This window comes from Petaurus breviceps, unplaced genomic scaffold, assembly GCF_028583685.1.
Source record: "Petaurus breviceps papuanus isolate PSGF00001 unplaced genomic scaffold, PetGlider_PUasm1.0 186, whole genome shotgun sequence".
In the NCBI taxonomy this organism is placed as follows: domain Eukaryota; kingdom Metazoa; phylum Chordata; class Mammalia; order Diprotodontia; family Petauridae; genus Petaurus; species Petaurus breviceps.
This window is the reverse complement of record NW_027185798.1, coordinates 22577928-22600328: the sequence shown is the minus strand read 5'-3', so window position 1 is coordinate 22600328 and position 22401 is coordinate 22577928. Positions and strand designations below refer to the sequence as shown.

Here is a 22401-nt window from a genome sequence, read left to right as displayed (position 1 = left end):
GCAGGAGATAGTAGTACAGGTTGATTCCCTGGGATGCCGTTCCCAGGGTGGGGAGGATGGTGCTGCTCTCAAGTAACAGGGAATCTAAGAGGCAGGAAAGGTTTAGGGGGAAAGAGAATTTCAGCTTTGGACATGCTGAGTTTAAAATGGCTACTGGATAGGTTTGATCTATATACAAAAGGCATTTGGAGATGCAAGACTAGAATTAAGCAGAGATTTTAAGGCAGGCAGGATAGTTAGATCTGAAAATCCTCAGCATAGAGGTGCTCATTAAATGTTTGGGGGCTGATTCTACCTAAACTGTACCACCCCGTACCAGATAATTTTACCCCAAACTATTTGCATCACATCCCTCCCTAACTCAGGAATCAACAGTAGCAGCCTGTTGTCTACAAGATAAAGAGCTGTCTTTCTACCAATTCCCAGTAAGAACCTGCAGGTCCAGTCTGATGGGTCCTGTTTCTGTCCTCATGTATGCCATTATAGTTCCTACTGTGGAGCCTGGTGATACCCCATTTGCTTTCTAAATCCTGGAAGACCTAGAGTACCCCCCCCACAGTCCTCCCAGGCCCATCTCTCCCTTTCTCAGATACCTTTTCATTCATTCAGAAAATAAGTACCTGCCAGATGCCAAGGGAAGACAATTTCAGTAAGACACTACTCCCCCCAATGACAGTGACCACCTTGCTGTCTAGCACTCAGCTGCTGTTTCGTGGGCATGTTTTTTCTCTCCAGCTACTGATGAACAAGAGATCATATCTTTGAAACTTTATCTCTCTGAAAAAATCTTGTCACATAGTATAAGATGTACAAAAGTAGTGTTAATTATTAAAAATTAAAAACATGGGGGTAGGAATAAAGACCTAAATGACTGAACACATAAGAACTAAATTTTCTTTGCTTGTGCCTTCTTCATAGCAAGAGATCATCTGTTACTTCAGGGAAATCAAGTTCTAATATAGAAAGCGGCAAATTATAAGCTTCTCTAGGACAGATATCAATCATCTCTATATCAACAGCTAGCCTGATATCTTATATATAAGATGCTCAAATATTAACTGAGCAAAATGAGCATCAGACAAGAAGCCAAGAAACCCAAGTTCTAATCCCACTGTGCAGTCCTGGGCAAATCACTTAAATGATCTCTAAGGTCACATCAGCTATAAAATTTCAAAAACTGATCACAAGGAATTCCAAATTCTTGAAATGGGCTTTTCTTTCTCTGTTTCCTCTATCCTAGCAGGCTCTTGCCACCAGAGGACCAGAAACCAAAGCTTATCATAGCAATAAAATACAAGCAGGAACTAGGATTTGTCTATTTTGGGGCTGTCTGGACTCACTAGTTGGGGTTCAATCAGTCTAGCTTTTGATGACCTTGGCTGGGTGAGCACAGCTGTCACATCCAAGACAAGCTAGCCTATTGCATGGCCATTCCTACTTAGCACAGTTTGGCAAGGCAATCACAAAGAATAGATCTGGCCAAGCTTCCATTCCCTCCACTTCTTCCAGAGGGGCAGAGTCAAGACCAGGAAGACTTTCTGGGCTGGCATTGCCTGCATCTCCCTTCTCACAGAATTGTGATGATTCAAAAAATATTTTATTGGGTACCTACCAATTGTTCCAGGCAACTGTGGTCGACACATAGCTCAAAAGCAAAGATGAAATCATTCTTTTGGGAAACTTTCATCCCACTGGGAGATAGATATTGACAGATAATAAGTTAGGTTGGTGCTTTGGCCATGGGAGGAGGGAGAATCTCTAGCTGAGCCAAGAGTCGGGTGAAATCATGGAGGTAGGAGACGGCGTGTCATGTGCCAGGGACAAGTCTGGCTGCAAAGTGGGAGTAATCCTGGAAAAAAAGCTGACGCCAGATAAAATCACAGATGTCAAATAAAGAAGTTTGCATTTTATCCTAGAGGCCCCAGGGATCTTTTTGAGAAGGTGGGAAGCATCAAACCTATGGGGAATTCTGGTCCAGACCATAATGTAATTGGTGTAGGGAACTCCTGATGAGTTAGCCCGCTCTGCCAGTGCAGATCTGCCAGTGTATCTGCTCTAAATGCCCAGGGTCACACAGGATTCATCACAACTGGGATACCTGCTCTCTATTCACAACAGTTCTTGAGAAGATTTTATTATTATTCTGAATTTGACAAATGCTAAATAAAATGAACATTTTTCACATACCAAGAACAGGAAAAAAAAGGCCTTCAAGTGCCAATTCCTTATCGGTATCCACATGCACTGACTAAAACGTAGCAACTGTGAGAGGATTGGATGCAGGATGACCAGTGGTGACTGATGACCTGAACAAGTTTGAGGCAAGAGAAGGGGATGGACGGGAGAAATTATAGATAGAATTTAAAAAAAAAAAAAACTTGGCAACTAATTGGATATGGGGGTTGGAGGACAGGGAGAATAAAAAGTCTAGGGCCGAGGTTACGCAATCTGGTGAACTCTATGGATGCTTCCTAAGAACAATGCATTTTAAGTGCATAAAATAAAATACATAGTATTAGAAATCATTATTTGAAAATTACCAAAATATTTCTTCAAAGAATACAAGTTCATGAACTGCAGGTTAAGAACCCCTGGTCTAGGGGGACTTCTAAGTTGTGAACTCAGGTGACTCTGAAGAATGGTAGTACCCTAGACAGAAAAAGAGATGTCAGAGGAGTCACCTTAGGGGGAAAAGATCATGAGTTAGGTAGGTTTGGCCATGTTGAGTTGAGATGCCTGTGGACATCCAGAAGGAATTGTCCAACAAGTAATTAGAAATGAGATGATGTCAAATCTCTACATGCAAGAGGAGAGGGCCCAAGTCAGAACTCTTAGGGAGCGCAACACAGTGATGATCCTGCAACAGGGACTAAGAATTTGTCAAACTAGTAAGGAAAGCATGACAGCAATGCCAGGGGGAAGAGAATGATGGGAGAGAAATAGGTTTCTCCCTATAGACACCAGTCTAATTACTGGAGAAAAATATGGGGCTTCACTCAAAATCCCCTTTCCTGTCTCCCCAGCTAGCTAACTGAAGATGAAATAAAGTAATCATTTTCCTCAAGCCACAAATTGTTTGCCAATATGCACATTTTTTCATTAATCCCATATTTGCATTAGTGACAGAATCACACACTTTGGAGGTCAGCTAGCTTAAGGTCACACACAGGTAGTAATGGCAAAGCCAGCAATCAAACACAGTTCTTCTGACTCCTGCACCATGAAGCCCTCAAGCCTTGCTCTTAGCTTTGGATGAGAGATAAGGAGGTGAAGAGTAGCAGGTGTTTGAGCATAACACCACTCCTTCCTTCCCTTCCAAGTTAAGTGACTGCTTTGTGCAAAGTACTAAATCAAGAAGAGGTCTGTAATCTCAATAAACAGTGCTGGAGGGTGTTGAGTATTTGTTTCCACTTTTAAATGTTGCCTAAAAGTTTGCTGGTCCAAAGCCTGGTGTTTTTTAGGGTAAACAGGTGGGGGGGGGGCGGTGCGTGAGCATGCGTGCGTGTCTTCTCTCAGCTTTATACCCTGTATTTGTTAACATTAACAGTAAGTGGTCAAAACTATGAGATTAGGTTGACCAGATGCATGGAAAGTCAACATTGAGAAAAGTGAATTACCTTTCATCTCTAAAAAACAAATAGATTTGTGAATATTAGGGGAGAATATTATTGACTAGATATTTTCCTAAACTCACACAGCTCCACTGACTTGTATTTGAGTGGCTGGCAGAAACTTGCTTTTTGTTAATAATTGAATAATGTTCAGATTCTGAGGTGTGAAGCCACCTGCCAGCAGTACCTTTCCCAATCTAATCATTTAAAATTTCCCCTAGTAACAAAACATCTTGAAATGTGATACACTTCCATTTCTCCTTTGATTAACTATTTTTAAACCTTGCAGGAGCTCTAGATTCCCTTATAGAATCATGTCTGCCCTTCACTCCTGTGTAACTTTAGGCAAATCAAGGCCCCTCTCAGGGTGTTTCAGCACCTACAAACTAAGGGGTAGAGGGGGCAAAAATATCTTTTCAGTTTCCTCAGCACTAACACTGTGTGACTCTGCTTCCTGTGATATCATTTTGGGATAAGTACAATGAAAATGAGATTCAAGGAAGCATCAGGAGACCTGGATTCCAGGTCTGTGAAATCTCTGGCTCTGATGGCTTGGGAAAAACTCTTCTGGGTCTCCAATTCCTTTTCTGTTAAAATAAAGAAATGTGACTGGACAGGAATACTTTATTCAGAAGAAAATGTGTTGGTAAAGAGAGCGGTAGCATGGAATAACAGCATTACGTACTTTTCACGTGAGGAAAGGCTACATGATGAAGAGCACTTGGAGGAAGGTGAATGCAGGCCCTAAGAGATGCAATTTTGTCAAGATCATATACCACAGACCACCCAGACAGAGGAGTTTGGGAACCACTGTAGACTTCAATCATCTAGACATTCCAGCCTCCAGTAACTGCAGTTACGAATTCCAACTTCAAGGGGCTGAACCTCACTGAGCCTCAATTTCCTCATGTAAAATGAAGGAGTCAGATTGAAAGATCTCTCAAGTCCCTTCCAGCTTTAAACCCATGATCCGGACCCAGCTTTGACATGTGATTTGTTGTGTAGGCTTTGGCAGGTCCGTTACTGCTTTGAACCCCTATTTCCAACCTCTCTCCACTTGTTTCCACATTGCTCTTCCTGCCCCAGTCCAGAAATGCATAACTGCATTCTCTCACTGCCACCTCCTAGGAGAGACCTTTCCTGAATGCTCCAGTTGTTACTGGAGTGCTTTTAGTTGCTGGATTCCAGTAACTGACCCCTCCCACCAATTTATCTTTAGTGATACATCTGTATACATCATTACGTTCATTGCTTAATTCCAGGCCTTGACACTTTGAATATAATCTCCTGAGGGCAAGGGTTATGTATCCCTGGTGCCCATGGAGCCTGGCACCTGAACTATCCCCTGAAGGAAATGGGGAATCCTAAGAAACTGATCTAAAAAAGGAATGCATTCCAGACTTGGGAACCACCTGTCCACTTAAGGCAAAGCACAGAAGCAAGAAGCAGCCAAAATATTTTACTCTGCATTGAGTTCCCTGAAATTGAAGTTTTCTTACCTCAAAATCTTCACAGATGCTTGGGAACTGCTAGCCAGTTAACTGACAGTGCACTGAGCCTGGAGTCAGGAAGACCAGAGTTCAAACTTGGCTTTAGACATAAGCTGTGTGACCCTGGGCAAATCACTTAACCTGTTTGCCTCAGTTTCCTCATCTGAAAAATGGAATAGCACCTACTCTGTTTCCAGGGTTGTTGTGAAGACCAAATAAGATATCTCTAAAAGCATCTAGCATATATTTTATATATATATATACACACACACACACATATGTTTACATATATATATGGAGAGAGAGCTATATAAAGGTTGGCAGTTATTTTTGTTATATGACATATATTTGAAAAAATTGAGAATATTTAGCCTGGAGACTTGAAGAAACAGGATTTTGGTCTTCTAGTAGTTGAAGATTTGTTACTAGGAAGGCCTAGACCAATCTATTTGGCTCTAGAACAAGGATCAATGGGTGAAAATTATGTGGAGGCAGATTTAAATTCAATATAAGGAAAGACAAAAAGGACTCTGGTACAAAACCATTCACAGCAGCTGTTTTCTGTGCCATGATATGATGGGGAATGACTGAACAAGTTATGGTGCATGAATGTGATGGAATGTTATGCTGTAAAAAAGGAAAGGAATGGTTTCATAAACTGAGATAAATGAGCTGATACAGAATGAAGTGAGCAGAACCAGGAGAAAAATTTTATAACAATACTGTAAAAAAACACAATTTTCAAAACCTTATGCAATGGCTCAAGAACACAGTTAGAAATACTAAAATGAAATCAAGAGTGACAAAGTAGAAATCTAAGGTATCTGCTAAGGGGGTGCAATGGCTAGAAGTCCAGGTCTGCAATCAGATGCAGCTTCAGACACATTCACTACCTTATGGGACCTTGAACGAGTCACTTTGGCTCAGTTTCCTCATATGTAAAATGCGGATTATAACAGCACCTGCCTCTTAGGGTTGTTGGGAGGATCAAATTGGATAATGGGATTCCAGAGGTCTCATGGTAAAACATGCTGCCACACTCCCAACAGGAAGCTGATGGACAATTGAGACATGGCCAAAGTGGGAATTTTGTTTTGCTGTTTTGACTTTACTTATTTGGCTTTTGTTACAAAGGCGCTTTTTTTTTTTTTTGCAGTTGATGAGGATAAGAGAGAAAAGGCAGATTTTGGTTTAAAAATAGTAAAGTTCAATTTTTAAAAGGAAAAAAAATTAATAGGGGAAATAAGCATTTATTAAGTGCCTACTATATGCCAGGCACTGTGTTGTGTTTTATAAATATTTGATCCTCATCACAACCCTGAGAAATAGGTGCTCTCCCCATTTTCCAGTGGAGGAAAATGAAGCCAACAGAGGTTAAATGACTTGCCCAGGATCACATGGCTAGTTTTTGAGACTGGCTTTGAACTCAGGTCTTCCTGACTCCAGAACCAGTCCAGTAACCACTATAAAACCTAGCTGTTCCATAAATATTGACTCATTTGATGCTCACAACAACCCCTGGAGGAAGATGCCATTATCATTCCCTTTCTACAGATGAGAAAACTGAGGGTAGTGGTTAAGTGACTTGCCCAGAGCTGGTGAGTGTGTGAAGCTATATTTGACCTCCAAGTCTTTCGAAGGAAGATGCTACCTAGCAGCCTTCCCAGGTGTCTCATAAGCAAAGCCATTGTAAGGAAGAACATCCCCAATGATAGAATCCAGGAATAGGGACAGCAGTCCCCCACAGAAAAGGCCATTCATCAGGAAAGCGGGAAGCCTTCTCAGTGCACGTGCTCCGCTCCTCTCCAAGCCTCCTCTCGAATTGCAAAGAAAAAGTTTTTGGGCAAAGTAAGGAGAAAATAAACCTCCTTAGGGCCAGAAGGTGGGGAGTGAGGGTTCGGAGGGCCGGTCCAGCTGACGTCACACCAGGCCTGGGAGGGGTCACAGCCTCCCAGAACCTTTTAGAGCCTGAAATCTGAGTAAAAAGAGCCCGGCACGCGGGGGGCCGGCGGGAGAGGGGCAGAGGTGGGCTTTTGCCGGGCCCGGGGGCTCCGGTTCTCCCCACCCACAGCTCCTCCTCGAGCCCGGCTGACGGGAGCGCGCCCCGCTGCTCCCTGCACCTCGGGAGAGGCTCCTCGTCTCCCCGGCCCTCGGCCTCTGCGCGGGTAAAGCGAGCTCCAAGCACACGACTGGAGGGGAGGGGGCGGGGAGAAGGCGAGCCGAGAGTCAAGTGCCTTGGCGACCGTGACCTTGGCCGAAGGCCAGCAGCCTCACCCCGCCCCCACCCAAAATCCTCGACGCCAGATCGCCGGTCGCCTGGTAGAATGAGCACAAGCTACTGGAGAGCGGCCCAGGGCCGGGAGGTGCTAATGGACGCGATCAGAGTCCCATGGAAAAGGCCCCCCACGGGAGGGGGGGGGGCAGACCCCAGCCCCAGGACTTAGTTTCCTCATCCATAAATGCGGGCCCCCTTCGGGTCCCACCCGGCGGTAGCAAGAGGCAATGCAAGGGGGCGGCCGGCCTAACAGAGCGAAGGAAGGGAGGCGACGGGTCTCCCGCTAAAAAACAAAGGCCGCCCTGCGTACGCCGGCAGCCCTCAGCCTCCGGCCCAGCGCCGCAGGTTCAAGCCGGCCCCCACAGCACTCTGTATGCGCCCGCACCCGCCGTCCAACCGTCCTCCGCCCTGTACTGATAGCCCGCGCCTCTCGACCAATCCACTTCGACCTCCTCGCCACACCCCTGGGCGATGGCCGCGAAAGCCAATCAGCGTGGCCGGCGTTAACTGGCGCCAGGCGCTCGGGGCGGAGACGGGAGTGGGGCGGGGCGGGGCGGGGCGGGGCGGGGCCGAGGCGTCCCGGCGGCGTCCGCCCAGAGCTCGCGCACTCATACGTTTTTCGGTCCCCGGTGAGCCAGGCTCTTTTCCTGCTTCTCTCGCGGCCCGGCCGGAGTCAGAGGCAGGATGGGCGCGTGGGGCGGGGCGCGAGCGCTGGAGTACCTACTGGGCCTCTACTTCGTGTCGCACATCCCCATCACGCTGCTCTTCGACATGCAGGCGCTACTGTGGGCGGACTTGTACCCGACCGAGGTGAGGAGAGCGCATGCGCGCTGCCAGCGGTTTGTGGCGGGGCCTGCGCCCTGTGGCCTGCGCCGCCCGGCCCACGGGGCGCTCTTTGCGCGCTAGGTTTGAATCTTTAAGGCCCGCCCGGCTCTGGGCGAGACCCTCTGAGCCCCTGCACCTCCTCCATAAGATCTGGACGAGGGACATATTTGTCCCTCCTACCTCCCGAGGGGATTGTGAGGAAATCGCCCTTCCCCCAACCCCCCTCCCGCCGCCGCGCCGCCAAAGCCCAGGGCCCCCCGACTCAGCCTTTGTCCCAAAGGCCCCCGGAAATTCAGGCTGCCCCATCGGACCCTCCAGAGGGCGCCGGCACCCGCCCCCAGGGCTCTGCAGGCCAAGGACGCCCCCGTTTTTGGCTCGGCCCCAGGTCACCGGCCTGTCCCGTGCAAGATCGGACGCTCCTCCCCGGCCTCTGGGAAAGCTGCTGCCCCCGCGCCCCTGCACCGAGCCTCGCCCTCAGGGCTTCCCTTCGGGATAACACCCGGCGCCGCGGCGGCCGGGAGACCCCTGCTCGGGGGGCGTCCATCGTCTCCGCGCCAGCATTGAGCAGGGTTTTCTCGGCTCCCCGGCCTGACCTCGCTCGTGTTGGTTCTTGTGGAGTCCGACTCCCCGTGCCTCCTTTGGCTTTCTTGGCAGAGATACTGGAGAGTCTGCTGTTCCCGCGTCCAGCTCACTTTACAGATGAGGAAACTGAGGCAGACGGGGAAGTGATATGTCCAGGGTCACACAGTGTCTGAGGCCGCATTGGAACTCCGGGAGAGGAGTCTTCCTGACTCAGCCCAGCACTCTAGCCACGGTGCCCCCTAGCTGCCCCAGAGGCTGGGGTTCAAGCCCCCCAAGTGCCGTGTTTGCTAAGACCACAGGGAAGTCACCCCTGCTGCCAAGGGTCTTAATTCTGAAGGGGGAGACAACCTGCACATATAAAAACAAGTGTATGACATGTGCAGAATGAACACAAGGTGGTTATGGGAGCAGGCGGGCCTCGATCAGGACATGGAAAGGCCAAGTCGAGGACCTGCGTGCTTGGGGGGCATGGGCTGCTGCCCTCTGCGGGCCAGGTGGGCTGGCTGGTCGGACTGGACAAAGGGGGCAGTGGAGGAGAGTATGTCTGGAGAAGCGTTGAGGCCATCTTGTCAGGGGACTTAGAGAGTCTAGTTTGGGGAGGGGAGTAGTGCGGCAGAGCGCTGGGAAGGCAGGAAAGGGCCAGACTTTGAAGAGTGCCGCTGAGACTAGGGAGCCCCAAGTTTGTAAAGCAGGGAGCTGCTGGGCTCTGGTGGCGCTTTGGGCCAGGATGGGGTGAGAAGAGTTATCACTCTGGTCTGGGTGAGAGAGGTGCTCTCTTTACAGAAGAAGGCACCGGAGCAGGAAATGAAACCTTCTTTCAAGGAGCCCTTCACAATAGCTCAGAAGAGGGGGCCGGAATCATTCTCCCTACAATGATTTGGTCTGCCCAGGATCCCCAAGCCACTTGGGAAACAGAGGCTGCTTAAATTAGTACGACTTTTTTTTCCTTCATCCTGGTCTAAGATCAGAACCAGCATAGTGTTAGGAACTGATTCACACCAAGAGAATTCCACAGCTTTTTGGAAATTCCATTAACAGCTGGATGCCAGCTCAGCCACCTTTTAAAGTGCCTAACAATTGCAGATGACTAGTCAGAAGACACAGGTCTAATAGGAGGTAGCTTAGGAGTCATGCTGCCAGCAGCTTGCTGTTACAAATGTGACAGTGCAGGGGAGGGGAGGAAGGAGCTATGAACTGTTCTTGGGCCCTTAAAATATCTAAGATGCTAAACTGGTAAGCTTTGCTTTTATGCCATAGGTGTTTCTGAAAAGCCCATTTACACTGAAGCATTTCAGATACACCTGGTGAGTTTTGGGTTTGCAGGCCCCTAGAGTGAATCCTTTTGTAAGGCAAATCACCTCTAATTTTTATGTGTATAAATCTGGATTTTCAGTTAGGGTTGCTTAGAAGCAAAGTAACATCTGCGAAAATGTTAGGCATAATATCATTAAAAGATTGAATCAAATCATTAATGCAAATTAAATCAAACAGACTTGACCAGAATCCAATCAAAAAAGTCAGTGCTGAAGTCACAGACACAAACTTCAATAGACTGGGCTCCTCTCAACAATGTAAGGTTATAACTCCAAAAGACTGCTGATCGAAAGAGAGACCCACATCCAGAGAAAGAGATGCGGAGTCTGAATGTAGAGTGAAACAAACTACTTGCTGTTTCTTTTTCTTCTTTTATTTCCTCTTTCCCACTGATCATTCTGAGTGAGAGAAGTGAAAACTTCTAAAATCTAGTAAGGCTTTTTGTGGGAAACAGACCCAAGTTCCCCTTCACTGGAAATCACATGATTTACAAGGACTCCAAACTCGGAGCAGTAGAGAGTCACCTCTCTCCTCAGTGACACCTCAGCATAAGATATGCCAAATAAAGACAAAAGTGCTTTCTCAAATGTGCCTTGGGTGGTCTACTGTTTCCTTGTTCTGGTACTTGAGGTAGATTGCCACACTTAGATTGTACACCTGACTTCCAGCCAATGGAAGGGAGAATTTTGTGTTAGGGCTTTATAACTTCAACATTAACTTTTGTAAATTGCTTCTCCTCCCTGACCATTTGTCAGGAGGGTGGCCCTTTCTCAAGATCGTAATAAACCATTCTTTTCTGCTTCCTACCTTGAGAAATCTGAGTATTATTTGGGTAAGGATTTCTGTTGCACACGGTTTTGGGGGCACACACAATTCCATCCGTTCTAATCCTTCACAACCTGACTAATGATTAATGTGAAGATATTTGTAGGTCCTATATTTGAGTGCATGTTGCCATGAGAGAGGACAGGGAGGGGGAGAAAATTTGAAACTCAAGGGAGTGTAAAATAAAAGTAAACAAATCGATTTTTAAAAGATAGTCATTGCTGGAGGGACATGTTAGTAAGGAGGTGGTCCAGCCAACCTGGACCTCAGTTTGGAATCATACAAGAAAAGTATTAAACCTAAAAGTAACTATAGCAGCAATCTGCGATAGGGGAAAAATACATAAACTAAGTGGGAGTCCATCAAGAGGGAACGCTTGGAGAAGAATATGGTACGTGAACACAGTGGTATGTTATCGGGCAATAAGAAATGAAAAATGAGGAATTCAGGGAGTAGAAGATTTGTGTGAGCTGATGCAGAGTGAAGCAAGCAGAACCGGAACAGACCACCACAGTCACCAAGAGGAAGTTAAGGTGTGAGCAGCTAAAATGTTGTTTGGCCATACAGTGAAGGAAACTGTCTTTGTGAAAGAGGCAGCCACTAGGCATGCTGGAGACATTTTCAGAGAGATGCTTTCCCATTTCAGAAGTCTATGCCTTGTGGGAAGGTTTTGTACTTTTTGTCATGAGGGTTGTGACATATGGATAAAATTTGTGTGCAGAGCACAGTTGGGTTCTTAATAAATGCTTGCCAATTGATTGATAAAATTTTTCTTTTTAAAGATACTCCCTAAGTCCAAAATGCTTACCTTAATAATTTCACCCTTCACCTGCATCCCTGAGAAACTTGGCCAGAGGTCAAGCTTTTCACCACTCCAGTTCTCCAGTGAATGGAATCTCTACCCTTGCATACCTCCTACCTTTGTAACCCTGCCCACTCCCACTTGACTCTAATTCAAATTGTGTCAAAATTATTGTCACCTGAGGATTACTCCCATCTCCCAACTGGAAGTTATGGGAGGAGCTGAGGTCACAGCCCACCTTCCCAGTAAAATGTCTATCAGTTGGGATATGTACTGCCAAATGATGTACTGTCAGGCCAATCTGAAGGAAGATACACTTAAATATAAGAGTCAGCCCTCACTCAAGGTCTTTGATTATTGAAAGACGCCATTGATGATTTTTGGACAATTGTGTCTTAGTTTACCTTAATTTTCAGACATGTTTTTGAGGAGAGGAGAAATCAAAATTGTGTGATGAATTTAAATTAAATTGAGCTAAAATTAGTTTGGATTTCAGATCATTTCTAGTCAAATTGTAACTTCAACCTCCATAATTAATAATTTGGCGATTGCAACATGTTTGTTTTGGGGTAATCCCTTTTAAGCTGATTTCCTTACTTGCCAAGCAGGTCTATACTTGTCTAACTTGTTCTTTATCTTTCAATGAAAAAATTATTTCTGCACCATACTGATGATTTCATCAGTACAGGGAGGACATTGCATCTACTAATGCATTGAAATATATAATCTTAGCTGTTGTCTAGGGCACAGAAAGGTTATTGCTAAAGACCACACAGCCAGTGCATATTAGAGGTCAGTTATTTCCAAACTCCAAGGCCACCTAGCTCCCCAACAAACATGCCTTTCCAAAAATTAACAGGGAGAATATTCTTGGATTTTATAGGGTGCTAAGGTTATCATTTGATGCTGTTTTTATTTCCTATAAATGATGTTGGTTTTTTTCCCCTAATTGTCATAGCACACCGAAGGTTTACTGGGGCAAAGTGTACTTAGCACCTGAAAAAGAGGTAGCCAGTGCCTGCCCTTGAATTTTCCTCTAGTTCAGACCTTTGGGATCCTTTTAAAAAGGACAAGTTTGTTGCTTTCACCCTCCAACTCAAGTGGAATATTTGTTTCTCCCCATCCCCCACCCTTATTCTCAGTGCCAGCTTCACAACATGAATTCTTCTACAGATTTGCTCAGACAAGGAATTTAGTTGAAGTCTACAATAGAACTGATTCCACTGGACATTTTGTATTTTAAAAACATTAAAGTTAGCAAGGACATAACAAAATTGTTGGGGGGTTTTTTTTGTGGCCCCTTCTGAATTTTTGTAATGGATTTTTTTAACTCTGTTATTGATGGGTTTTTTTTTTTTCTTGGCTTTGGTTATTTACAAGCTGAGGGACTGTAGTTGCAGCAGATGATTGGATTCTGAGGAGCCAATCTACACTTCAAGATTATTTCTAGACAGTGAGAAAGGTTATTGTTGTTCGTCTGAACAACGGTTCCAGGGTACCTGCCATGTGCATAGCACCAGGAAAATACTTGGAAAGCCAAGTAAACAATAGAGGTTGCCTGGTGAGCATAATTAAAGTAGCCTCAGCCTTCATTTAAGAAGACTCATCTTCCTGAGTTCAGATCTGGTTTCAGACATTTACTGGCTGTGTGACCCAGGGCTTGTCACTTAACGCTGTTTGCCTCAGTTTCCTTATTTGTCATAAAGAATTGGACACAGCTGAACAAGGACAGGCGCACATATGCCATCCAGACTGGGTGTTTGCTCTAGACCAGAGCACTCGTTCGTGGGCACAAATTTTGGGCTCCTCATCACACTTTATGGAGGTCTCCACTTTTTTGTTAAGATTGCCTTGCCTCAGACATGTCATGAACAACTAAATCACAACTTTTTTTTTTTTTCATATAAACCTGCTTGCAATTTCAGCACATGCTCCTCCTTTCTTGATAATGTGGATAACACTGACCTCAGGTTGGATTCCAGTTTCCCTCCTCTAAAACTACCCATTGACAGGCCACCTTTCAGGGTGGACACTTCTGCTTACAAATCATCCATTCTCAGGGGATTCTTAATGGATTCTATTTGAGAACACATTTCTCTGACTTTTATCTCCAATATATAGCCCATGTGGGACTTGTACCCAGCCCAGAATTCCAGTTGAGTTGTTTTGTGCAGGTATAAATGAATGACCAGAATTCATTTTTGTCTTTGAGGGTTTTAACCTCAGTCACATCCCATGAGGTCACAAAACTATCAGGAATTAGTTATTTACCCAAAATAGATTGCCCAGACCATACCAGAAAAAGCTTGTCAGAACAGAGGCCAACACCTGCCTTTTGAAGAAGCTGATAGGTGAGCCGTCTGATAAAGGGCTGGCCAGTCAGGTGACTGAAAGCATCTGTGTGCTGGGGCATGGTGCTAATATCTCTTCTCTTTCAGCTGACAGACATGCTGAAGTGGTACGTCCAGGCCTTTCAAGACCCCCTGATGCTGAACCCTCCGAGCTGGTTCAAGTCATTTATATTTTGTGAATTTTTGTTCCAGCTGCCTTTCTTTCCCTTTGCAGCATATGCCTTCTTCAAAGGTTAGTAAGTAGTGGGGAAGGATTTTCAGTGATTAGGTCCTGAAACCTCATGTTTGATCAAAATCCAAGCCTCAGGGGTGGCCAAGTGGCGCAGTGAGTAAGAGCACTGGCCCTGGCATTGGGAGACCCGGGATCGGTTCCGGCCTCAGATACTTGGCACCCACACAAAATAACTGGCCGTGTAACCTTGAACAAGTTACTTAACCCCAATTGCTTTTAAAAAAAAAATCCAAGCCTCAGAAACTGCTCTTTCCAAAGTGTGCTTGTTGGAGGGCTGGGGGAGGTGCCTGGAGCTCTGGAAGACCAGGAATTTCTTCTGACAATAGGCCTGGGAGGCAAAACAATAGAAGGGTTTGAAGGAGTAGGACCAAAAGCTGGGGGTCATTTTTGGAAGGAGAAACAGCAGAGGCCTGGTGGCTGAAAGAGGGTCTTAGAAAGTCATGTCAGAAATCTAAGGCAGAAAAGGTTTTTGGAAGGTTAGATGGCAGTGTATATGGCTGCCATTTAGTGGGCACTGCAGACACAGGCACCCCTAGGCATAGCTCACACTTGTTACAACTCACGGCCACTGGTACACTAGCTATAGGTTTTGTCTTCCCTACCCCCATGTGTACTCAGTTTATGGGGTTTCGTAGGTGGGCTTTCTTATGAATAGTAGTGTCATGCTATCTCTTAAAGACCCTGAAGTTAGTTTTCAAAATTATTAATGGTCCCATTTCCTTATAATGGCTCTGAAAGGAAGACATACCTAGCCATTAAGAAGAATTCATGATACTAAGCTGAAACGGCATTAAAAGGCCTCTCTGGCATCAGGACATTTCTTGGTACTGATGATTTAGCCCGTGTATTTGCTAACAGAGCTGTCCTCCAATTGCCCTGAGGTTTTCAGGTTCACGTTCTGCCCACCCTTCTCTCCTTATCCTTTTAGGATCGGGCAGCACCACTAAGTTTGGTTTTCTTTCGAACCCAAGCTCCTGCTCTTGGGGGAGGAGTAGAATTGCCAAGCTGCAAAGAGTGGTTCATAGGGACTGTACTTCCCAGGGAGGCCACACACTGCTGTTCTTGGATTTCTTTGAGAAGTCTTAAAAATAAACATTGACGCTTTTCCCCTTCTAATTCTTTTAGGAAGTTGCAAGTGGATTCGCATCCCTGCGATCATCTATTCAGTTCATACAATGACGACGTTAATTCCAATTAGTGCCCACATTCTGTTTGAAAATTTCACCCAAGGACCCAGGACATTCCAAGAACGCCTCAGCCTTTTATCCATCTATGCCCCATACTTCTTCATTCCACTCATTCTCCTGTTTTTTATGCTTTGGAGTCCTCACTACAACACTGAAGAGAAAAGAAAAAGGAAAACAAGGTAAAAAAAACAGCTGGCAAGGGAGGGAGAACCAGTGGTCTTTGTGTAGGCTCAGTCTCTCCAGGCCCCCAGAATTTAGCAGGTGGGAGAACTGGAGCCATTTTTATCAGCCACAGAACTGAGAATGATTAATGCCCTGAAGATGGTGAGGGAAATCATACTGAACACTTGGTGTGTACCTCAAGTGCCATTTTAGGATTCACACTACCAGAAGCCCCAGAACAAAAGATTCTTTGAAACTGTCTAATCACTGAGATTCTGAAGGTTAGTTTGACCTACAATCTGAATGACCAACTATTTGGTGCTCTTCTCTCCAAGCCATATAATGGGGCTAGTCAAAGAAACCTGTTTCATGGACCACTTTCCAATTCCTCAAAAAGTTGTTTTCCCCAATCCAAATCATGCCATACTCGTGCACAAATACCTGATCTCTCTCACCCAGGGGCCTAATAAACTTGAGTGCTCCAACATCCTTGGATTCGAGACTTACACTTTTAGAGCTGGTTTTAAAGGGTCATGAACTACCACCCCCATTCCAGAGGCATTTCTCCAGTGGGAATGGGATTCTCCAGGCTTACTTTTTTTAAAAGGGAATTAATATTAAATGGAAGGCTTTAAAATTTTTCTTTAACCATCAAAGTCTTCAATTAGAATTATTCTGACTGGTGTTTTTATTGAGTCTTACTAATTCCCAAGAATCCTAGGCCTTCTCTCTCTTTAGAGGTCATCTCACCTAAACCCTGTTTCTAAGCAGTATGGTCTTGTTCATCCCTCCAAAACCTTCTGTCCGTTATAACCCACTGTAGTCCAGTGCCTTGCCTCTCAACATGAAATGATCTTTTCTATCACAGTTTAAGTCTCCATCTGCATAGAGATGGCACGGTAGGCATTCACCACAATCTTATTGCTGCATGCACTTGGAAGTAGTGACCTACTGGTTATCCCCAAAGCTAAGCTTGCCATTCTCCATGATAGAATGGAGTGGGCCCCAAGCAACCCTGCCTCTCTGTGTGACCTGGGTGCTGATGCATGCAGGCTGACACCCTCAGACTCTCCCCATGGGGCTCCATTCTCTTCATGACCATTCCTGGAGGCACCCTGGCCATCTTCTTGTCATGCTACCACTGGATGGATTTCCCCTCAACTCCCTACCTCTCCTTTGGTCCTCTTTGGGAGCAGTAAGCAAATGAACTACCATTCCTGGAAAGCTGATGTCAGTTACTCTGTGATTCCACTCAACATCCCTGTGACTTTCCAAACCAAAATACTCTTCCCTGGCCACCACCACCCTGTACATGTTGTCTTCCTATTTGGAATGTAAGCTCCTCGAGGGCAGTCTTTGTTGTATTTGTATCCCCAGTGCTTATTCCAGGGCCTGAGTAATAAGCATTTAAAAAACGGCTTTTTCATTTATTCATGATGTGCTGTGCCCTCCTTATACAATGCTCCTCACAAATTGGTATTTGCTTTACTTGTTGAAAAATGACTCTTGTGTAACTCATTCAAATAAAGATGGCTACAGATCATGAGTTCTTGTGGATTACTAAGGGGAGAACGCATCTTCCAATGAACTGCAAATGTATATTCAGAGAACAAGAAGCAGGCAACAGGAATCTAGAAATAATAATTTATTGCCTTATTCCTTTCAAAGTGGTAGGTGCTTCAAAACAGGACTGGTGTCTACAGATATAGCTGGAGGCCAGAGAGTGACAACACAGGAGAGTCCATAGCCAAAGACGGTCAGCCCTGCTGTCCTGGCTTCTGCACAGGCAGCTCCTGGCTCCTGCCACCTGGCTACAATCAGGCAGGATTCTAAAAAAAGGGGGTTATTGCCTTTCAAGAAGACTTGTTACAATCCCAAATTGCATATATGCACACATGGTCATCAAGTTTATTGGAATGATGGGGGGTGGGGAGTTGGAGGGGGTTTTTTTTTTGGTCTTTTTTAATGGGGTTTTTACTGTAAAAATCAGTTTATTTCTGAAAAATAAATTGGTCAATAAATTCATTTTGTTCTGCTTCTACTTTACACAAAGCTTCATATTCAACCCGATATCTGAAAGACAGAAAATTGTTAGAAATCCTAAAGAGGGATGAAATGATGGTAAACAAACCACTTGTCTACTGTGTGCACATGTTATGGAAGCAGGGTGGTTACATGATTCTGAGGAAGCAAGAAGGTTCAGCAATTTTAAAATAGGCAACCATTAAAAGGGAGTGAGAGCAAGAAAATAGAAATTAAGTAACAGATGGAAAAGAAATGCATTGTAATCCCATTTCTTTCCAAGATTTGCTGGGACAACTCTCAGTCTGCAGCATAGCCAGCCATAATCACACCAGACTTTTTCCTTCTAGGCTTTCCCCCCTCCTCACCCTCCAACAAAGTTAGAAATAAGTTTTCCCAAACCTAACACTAATCACAATGACCAAGGAGACTCAGAACGCTCCCTTCTTTGCTGAGAAGGCGAGATTATGGATGTGGGACACACACAGCATGTGCCATTGGAGGTCAGGTGATACGTTGGGTTTACTGATGCATTTTTTTCCTCTTTATTTGTTATAAGGGAAAGCTCCCTGGAAAGGGCAGCAAAGAAGGAAAGATTCAGAAATGATAAAAATTTCTCAATATAAGCAAGAAAAGTAACAAAAGCAGTGTTTTCCATCAAAACAAATCTCTTAACTAGCCAACAGTTCTAAGACTGCAATGGCGGTAAGAGGCCAGGGTATTCGGTGGGTAAGTAAGAACAAAACTGGAGATTATTGTGGAATGAGCTTGAGGTCAGCTGCTCTCAGAATTCTTACCTTTCTAGCTGCATTTTCTTCTCTGCTATTAGAGCCTGGAGCTGTTGCTGCTGGGCTTCCCTTTGCTTTGCTATGGATTTGAGCAAATTTCGTGCTCCAATTGCCTGTGGAGGCAGATGATTAAGAAAATTCAGCTGTAATTGCCAGCTGTTTCCAACCTCCCCAAAGTAGATCGTGAAAAGGAGATGAACAAAGAAAGTGGGGACCATGATATGGCTACTCTACCAGAAGGGCAATGTGATGGAAAAGCCATTCAGAGAATCAGAGGGAAGAAGAGGGCACAGGCAGTATACCTTTGGTTTAACTATCCTCAAGAAGAAAAAGTTAGCTTGCAAATCAAGCACTATGCCTGCCTCAGTATGGCTTGGGGTAGAAAGGACGGAAGAAGACAGGAAAGGTGAGGAAACCAAGGCTTCATTAAGACACATACATCTGACAGTCTAATCTTACCTTCATCTTCTCATTTTCAGCTTCTTTTGCGAGTTGGTCAACAAGCTCAATTAAGCCACCTACTATTTTCTGAAATTGGCCGATTTCTTTTCAGGGAAAGAAAAATGAAAAATTTTATTTCCTCTCAGAGCTCTTCTGGGCAAATTTTGTGCACCTTAAGCTGGTGAATTGGATGCCTAAATCGTTAATGCCTGGAACAGAGCCTTTCAGTGATCCTGTGGCGTGTGGTCTATTCTCTCTGCTGAGCCCACCTCCTAGGGCAGCCACCATCACTATGGTCCATCAAAGGTTTCTCGTGGGAGACTGGAAATTGGCCCAAGGATCAACTGAACTTTCAAATTTGTTCTTCCCACATAACCACTCAGAATTAGGTGAAACTTGACCCCAAAGAACCTGAAGTATTTCTTTATGTATTCCTTCATTTAAGCTTTAAGATTTTGGCAGAAGGAGCAAGTAAAGGCCAAGATGACCCTATTGTGGGAAAATCTGAGGTCCAAGTGAGTTTACATGACTTAGCCAAGGTCATACAGAGATGGCACATTAGGGCAGAAATAAGACTAGTACACAGGTCTCCAGATTAACAAATCATGTTAAAATAAATCCGAGGGAAATGCAGTTTTCTGGCCAAGCCAGACTTACTGAAAAAGAGCATAAGGGCATGGTTTGTGTTTGGAGAAAACACTTCAAACTAAGCTTGTGGGAAAGAAAGATCTATCTTTGATCAAATAAAGTTAATTTCTGATCTCTTGCTCAGCCTGGAAGAGGCCAGTGTAAGAGCAAATGAAAACCCAGCCCCCTCCCATGCATTGAGAAGAATGTTGTCAAGAAAGGATCTTGGTGATGCCAACCACCTAAGGAGCCTGAAGCAAAGTGGGCTATACCAGTAAGATGCCTGCACTAAGTTGGCATTAACATGGAAGAGGAAGGGAATGAGAGTAAACAAGCCCAGGGCAGAAATGGGTTCAGACTTCTGTGCCTCCATAATGGGCCCAGACCCATGAGCAGCCTGGAACCAAAGGGGACTGTCTTTAAAAAAAAAAAAAAAAAAGGACGGGTAAGGGGGAGGCAGCGTGGCCATGGGCAGCAGCCCTCTGACCTCATATGGAGGAGGGCATGATAAGCCTTGGTTTCTGGGACTGGGGGAGACGGCTGAAGGACAAAGGGCCATGAGCTACTCACTGTCCACAAAATCCTTGCATTCTTCCTTGAGTTCTATGGTCTGTTGAGTGACCTCAGGGTCCAAGACTCGAAGCTTGTTCAGCTCATCGAAGTGCAGGCCTGCGTCGCCCAGGATGTCTTTAGCCATGGCTGGAGATACAAAAATCCCATGTCTCACTTAGTCTTCAATGACCAGAGGACGGTCCTCCAGCCCAACACAACATTGCACATCAGCACCAAAATACCAAGGCTTTGGAACAAATGCTTCTCATCTGTCCATTCTGCCAAAGGAAGTTCCAAAGCAACTTGATTTGTCCGTTTTGGCTCACACACACCCCCCTTCCCGCAGAAAACAGAAGCTCTAGTCTGAGGGAATGATCCCAGCTGGCAGGAATGAAAGGTGCCACAAGAAGAACAAAGTGCAGAGAGGAATAAAGTCCATTGGCCTGTCCAAAGCACCAGCCCAGGCTGAGTGGATGATTGATGGCTGTGGGGTCTCAGAATCCCTAAAGACAATCCTGGCTAGGACCTAAATCATGGCAAGTTGTAACCAGCTGTACTGCAAGGTAGTAATAAGGCGTTGCTGACCTCAGAGCAAGTGAGAGCCAGTGGGGAAGGACTGGCTGGTGCATTCCCAGGGCTGTCCAGAAGTGTGGGCACTCTGATGACTGACAGCAGCCTCTCCAAATCACCCTAGCCTGAGGTGAGCATCCCCTTAAACAACACCCTTGGCTCTCAAGCCATCTTCAGATTTGGGCATTTGGTGTCTGGAGCAGACCCACCCCCAAGAAGCAGCACCCTGTTCAGACTAGCAGTGCGGATCCTCCCACCACAAATAAACTGGCCTTCTGGATCATAAACAACTCCGTGAGTCTGGTTACTGCCCCTGGGTTACCCCAGCACTCCGCCATTCCACGGTGAACGGTCTCTTGGTGGCTCCAGCTCCAGGGACGGTGGTCCCCACAAATCTCGTCATCTGGTAACAGCTCGCAGTGCCGGGAGGGCCTGCCTTTAAGGGGCTCAGACCTCTCCAGGTCACTTGCTTGCCCCCCGCTGCTTTGTGGTTTCAGCTCCTCAGTGGCAGGGGGAGGGGGAGGGAATCCTTCACTTTCTGTGTAGCACCCCCCTCCCCCGCCTTGGACTGCAAGCTCCTAAAGGGAGGGGCTTTCTTGTCTGGCCCCCAGCACTCGGCGCGGGACCCGCACAGGTGCAGCTGCTGCCCACCCTTCACTTTCGAAGCAGACAATGACAACGCCACGGCTCAGCCAAAGTCAGGAGGCTGGCACCGCGCCGCCGGGGCAGCCCCCAGACTCACCCACGGGTCTTTGCAGGGCTGTGGCCACCGAGGACACTGAGGCAAAGGGTGCAGTGACCTGGCCAGGGTCACCCAGCTAAGAAGCGTCCCAGGCCAGGAAGGTGGGTCTTCCTGATCCCCGGCTCGGGGCCCTGCCCCCGGCGCACAAACGCTATTTACGGGCTCTGACAGCTCTCGGACGAGGCACAGGGCACGGACGCCCCAGGGAAAGGGTTCGGGACACCTGGGGTCGGGTAAGTGACCTGCTCAGGGTCACACAGTGAGTATCTGCGGCCAGAGCTGAACTCCCCTACTCCGCGGCGCCCCAGCGGCCACAAAGGTCTCCCACTGGGGCCCCACCCCGGACTTCGGCGTCAGCTCACGGACGGCGCCTTAACCCATCCCCAGGGGGCCCGGGACACATGGCAGTCGTGGACTGACTCACCGAGGGCCGGCAGTGCCCGGGAGACCTCGTGGAAGCGGGGCGACCCTCAGAGCTCCCTTCTCCCAGACCCACGGCCTGACTTTTTCCATGCCCTCTCACCGGGGATCCCCCGAAGGCCTCCCGGGGAAACTGAGGCCCCTTCCCGCCCCACGCCCCCAGGAGAAGCCAGGGGTAGCCCGAACCCTGGGGCCCCTCCCCTCGAGGGCCGTGGCACCACCCACCTGACGCCGAGGCCCGCCGCGTTGTGGGGCGGGCGCGGGAGACCGCAGCTCCGCTCTCCGGGCCGCAGCTGACCTGCTCCCGCCGCTGCCGCGGCTACAGCTCCTGTTTACCCCATACGTCACTTCCCGCGCCGTGAACTCGCCGCCGGAAACGGTTCCACCTCCCTCTTCGAAGTGCCTGCTGGGAAGCTGAGTCTGAGGCGCGATGGTTAGACAACAGAGACAGCACACCTCCCCTAGTCCTTTGCGCCGAGGGAGGAGCAGGAAGTCTTTTTCCCTTCTTTCCCTGGGATAGGATGGCAGTGGAAGAGGCGTGGGCAGGAGAAAACACCTACACACAGACACAGACACAGACACA

General features: G+C 46.7%; 2 protein-coding genes across 6 annotated transcripts; one reads left to right on the top strand and one right to left on the bottom strand.

Moving 5' to 3' along the window:
• Positions 1 to 7914: 7914 nt before the first annotated feature.
• On the top strand, positions 7915 to 17199 carry TMEM97 (transmembrane protein 97). The gene is made up of 3 exons (XM_069089833.1): positions 7915 to 8186; positions 14163 to 14307; positions 15433 to 17199. Exons 1-3 carry the CDS (start codon positions 8061 to 8063, stop codon positions 15675 to 15677), a joined length of 516 nt encoding a protein of 171 aa, XP_068945934.1. The 5' UTR covers positions 7915 to 8060; the 3' UTR covers positions 15678 to 17199.
• An 87-nt stretch (positions 17200 to 17286) lies between these two features.
• On the bottom strand, positions 17287 to 22198 carry IFT20 (intraflagellar transport 20). 5 transcript variants are annotated; one of them, XM_069089835.1, is made up of 5 exons: positions 22044 to 22198; positions 20105 to 20233; positions 18926 to 19011; positions 18476 to 18579; positions 17287 to 17485 (listed from the first exon to the last, which is right to left on the bottom strand). In XM_069089835.1, exons 2-5 carry the CDS (start codon positions 20229 to 20231, stop codon positions 17302 to 17304), a joined length of 501 nt encoding a protein of 166 aa, XP_068945936.1. In that variant the 5' UTR covers positions 20232 to 20233; positions 22044 to 22198; the 3' UTR covers positions 17287 to 17301. The 5 variants fall into 5 exon arrangements, with proteins under 5 accessions (XP_068945936.1, XP_068945939.1, XP_068945940.1 ...); XM_069089838.1 differs by having other exon boundaries at positions 17287 to 17756; positions 22044 to 22197; XM_069089839.1 differs by having other exon boundaries at positions 17287 to 17729; positions 22044 to 22195.
• Between the last annotated feature and the right edge of the window lie 203 nt (positions 22199 to 22401).

Bases quoted from the DNA above. Each gene is read 5' to 3' on its own strand.
- TMEM97 (XM_069089833.1), top strand. From the start codon at position 8,061: ATGGGCGCGTGGGGCGGGGCGCGAGCGCTGGAGTACCTACTGGGCCTC. The intron at 8,187-14,162 runs GTGAGGAGAGCG...CTTCTCTTTCAG, and splicing joins CGGACTTGTACCCGACCGAG to CTGACAGACATGCTGAAGTG. The intron at 14,308-15,432 runs GTTAGTAAGTAG...TAATTCTTTTAG, and splicing joins AGCATATGCCTTCTTCAAAG to GAAGTTGCAAGTGGATTCGC.
- IFT20 (XM_069089835.1), bottom strand. From the start codon at position 20,231: ATGGCTAAAGACATCCTGGGCGACGCAGGCCTGCACTTCGATGAGCTG. The intron at 18,580-18,925 runs GTAAGATTAGAC...CTGCCTCCACAG, and splicing joins CTGAAAATGAGAAGATGAAG to GCAATTGGAGCACGAAATTT. The intron at 17,486-18,475 runs GTAAGAATTCTG...CCCTTTTTTTAG, and splicing joins AAGAAAATGCAGCTAGAAAG to AATCCTGCCTGATTGTAGCC.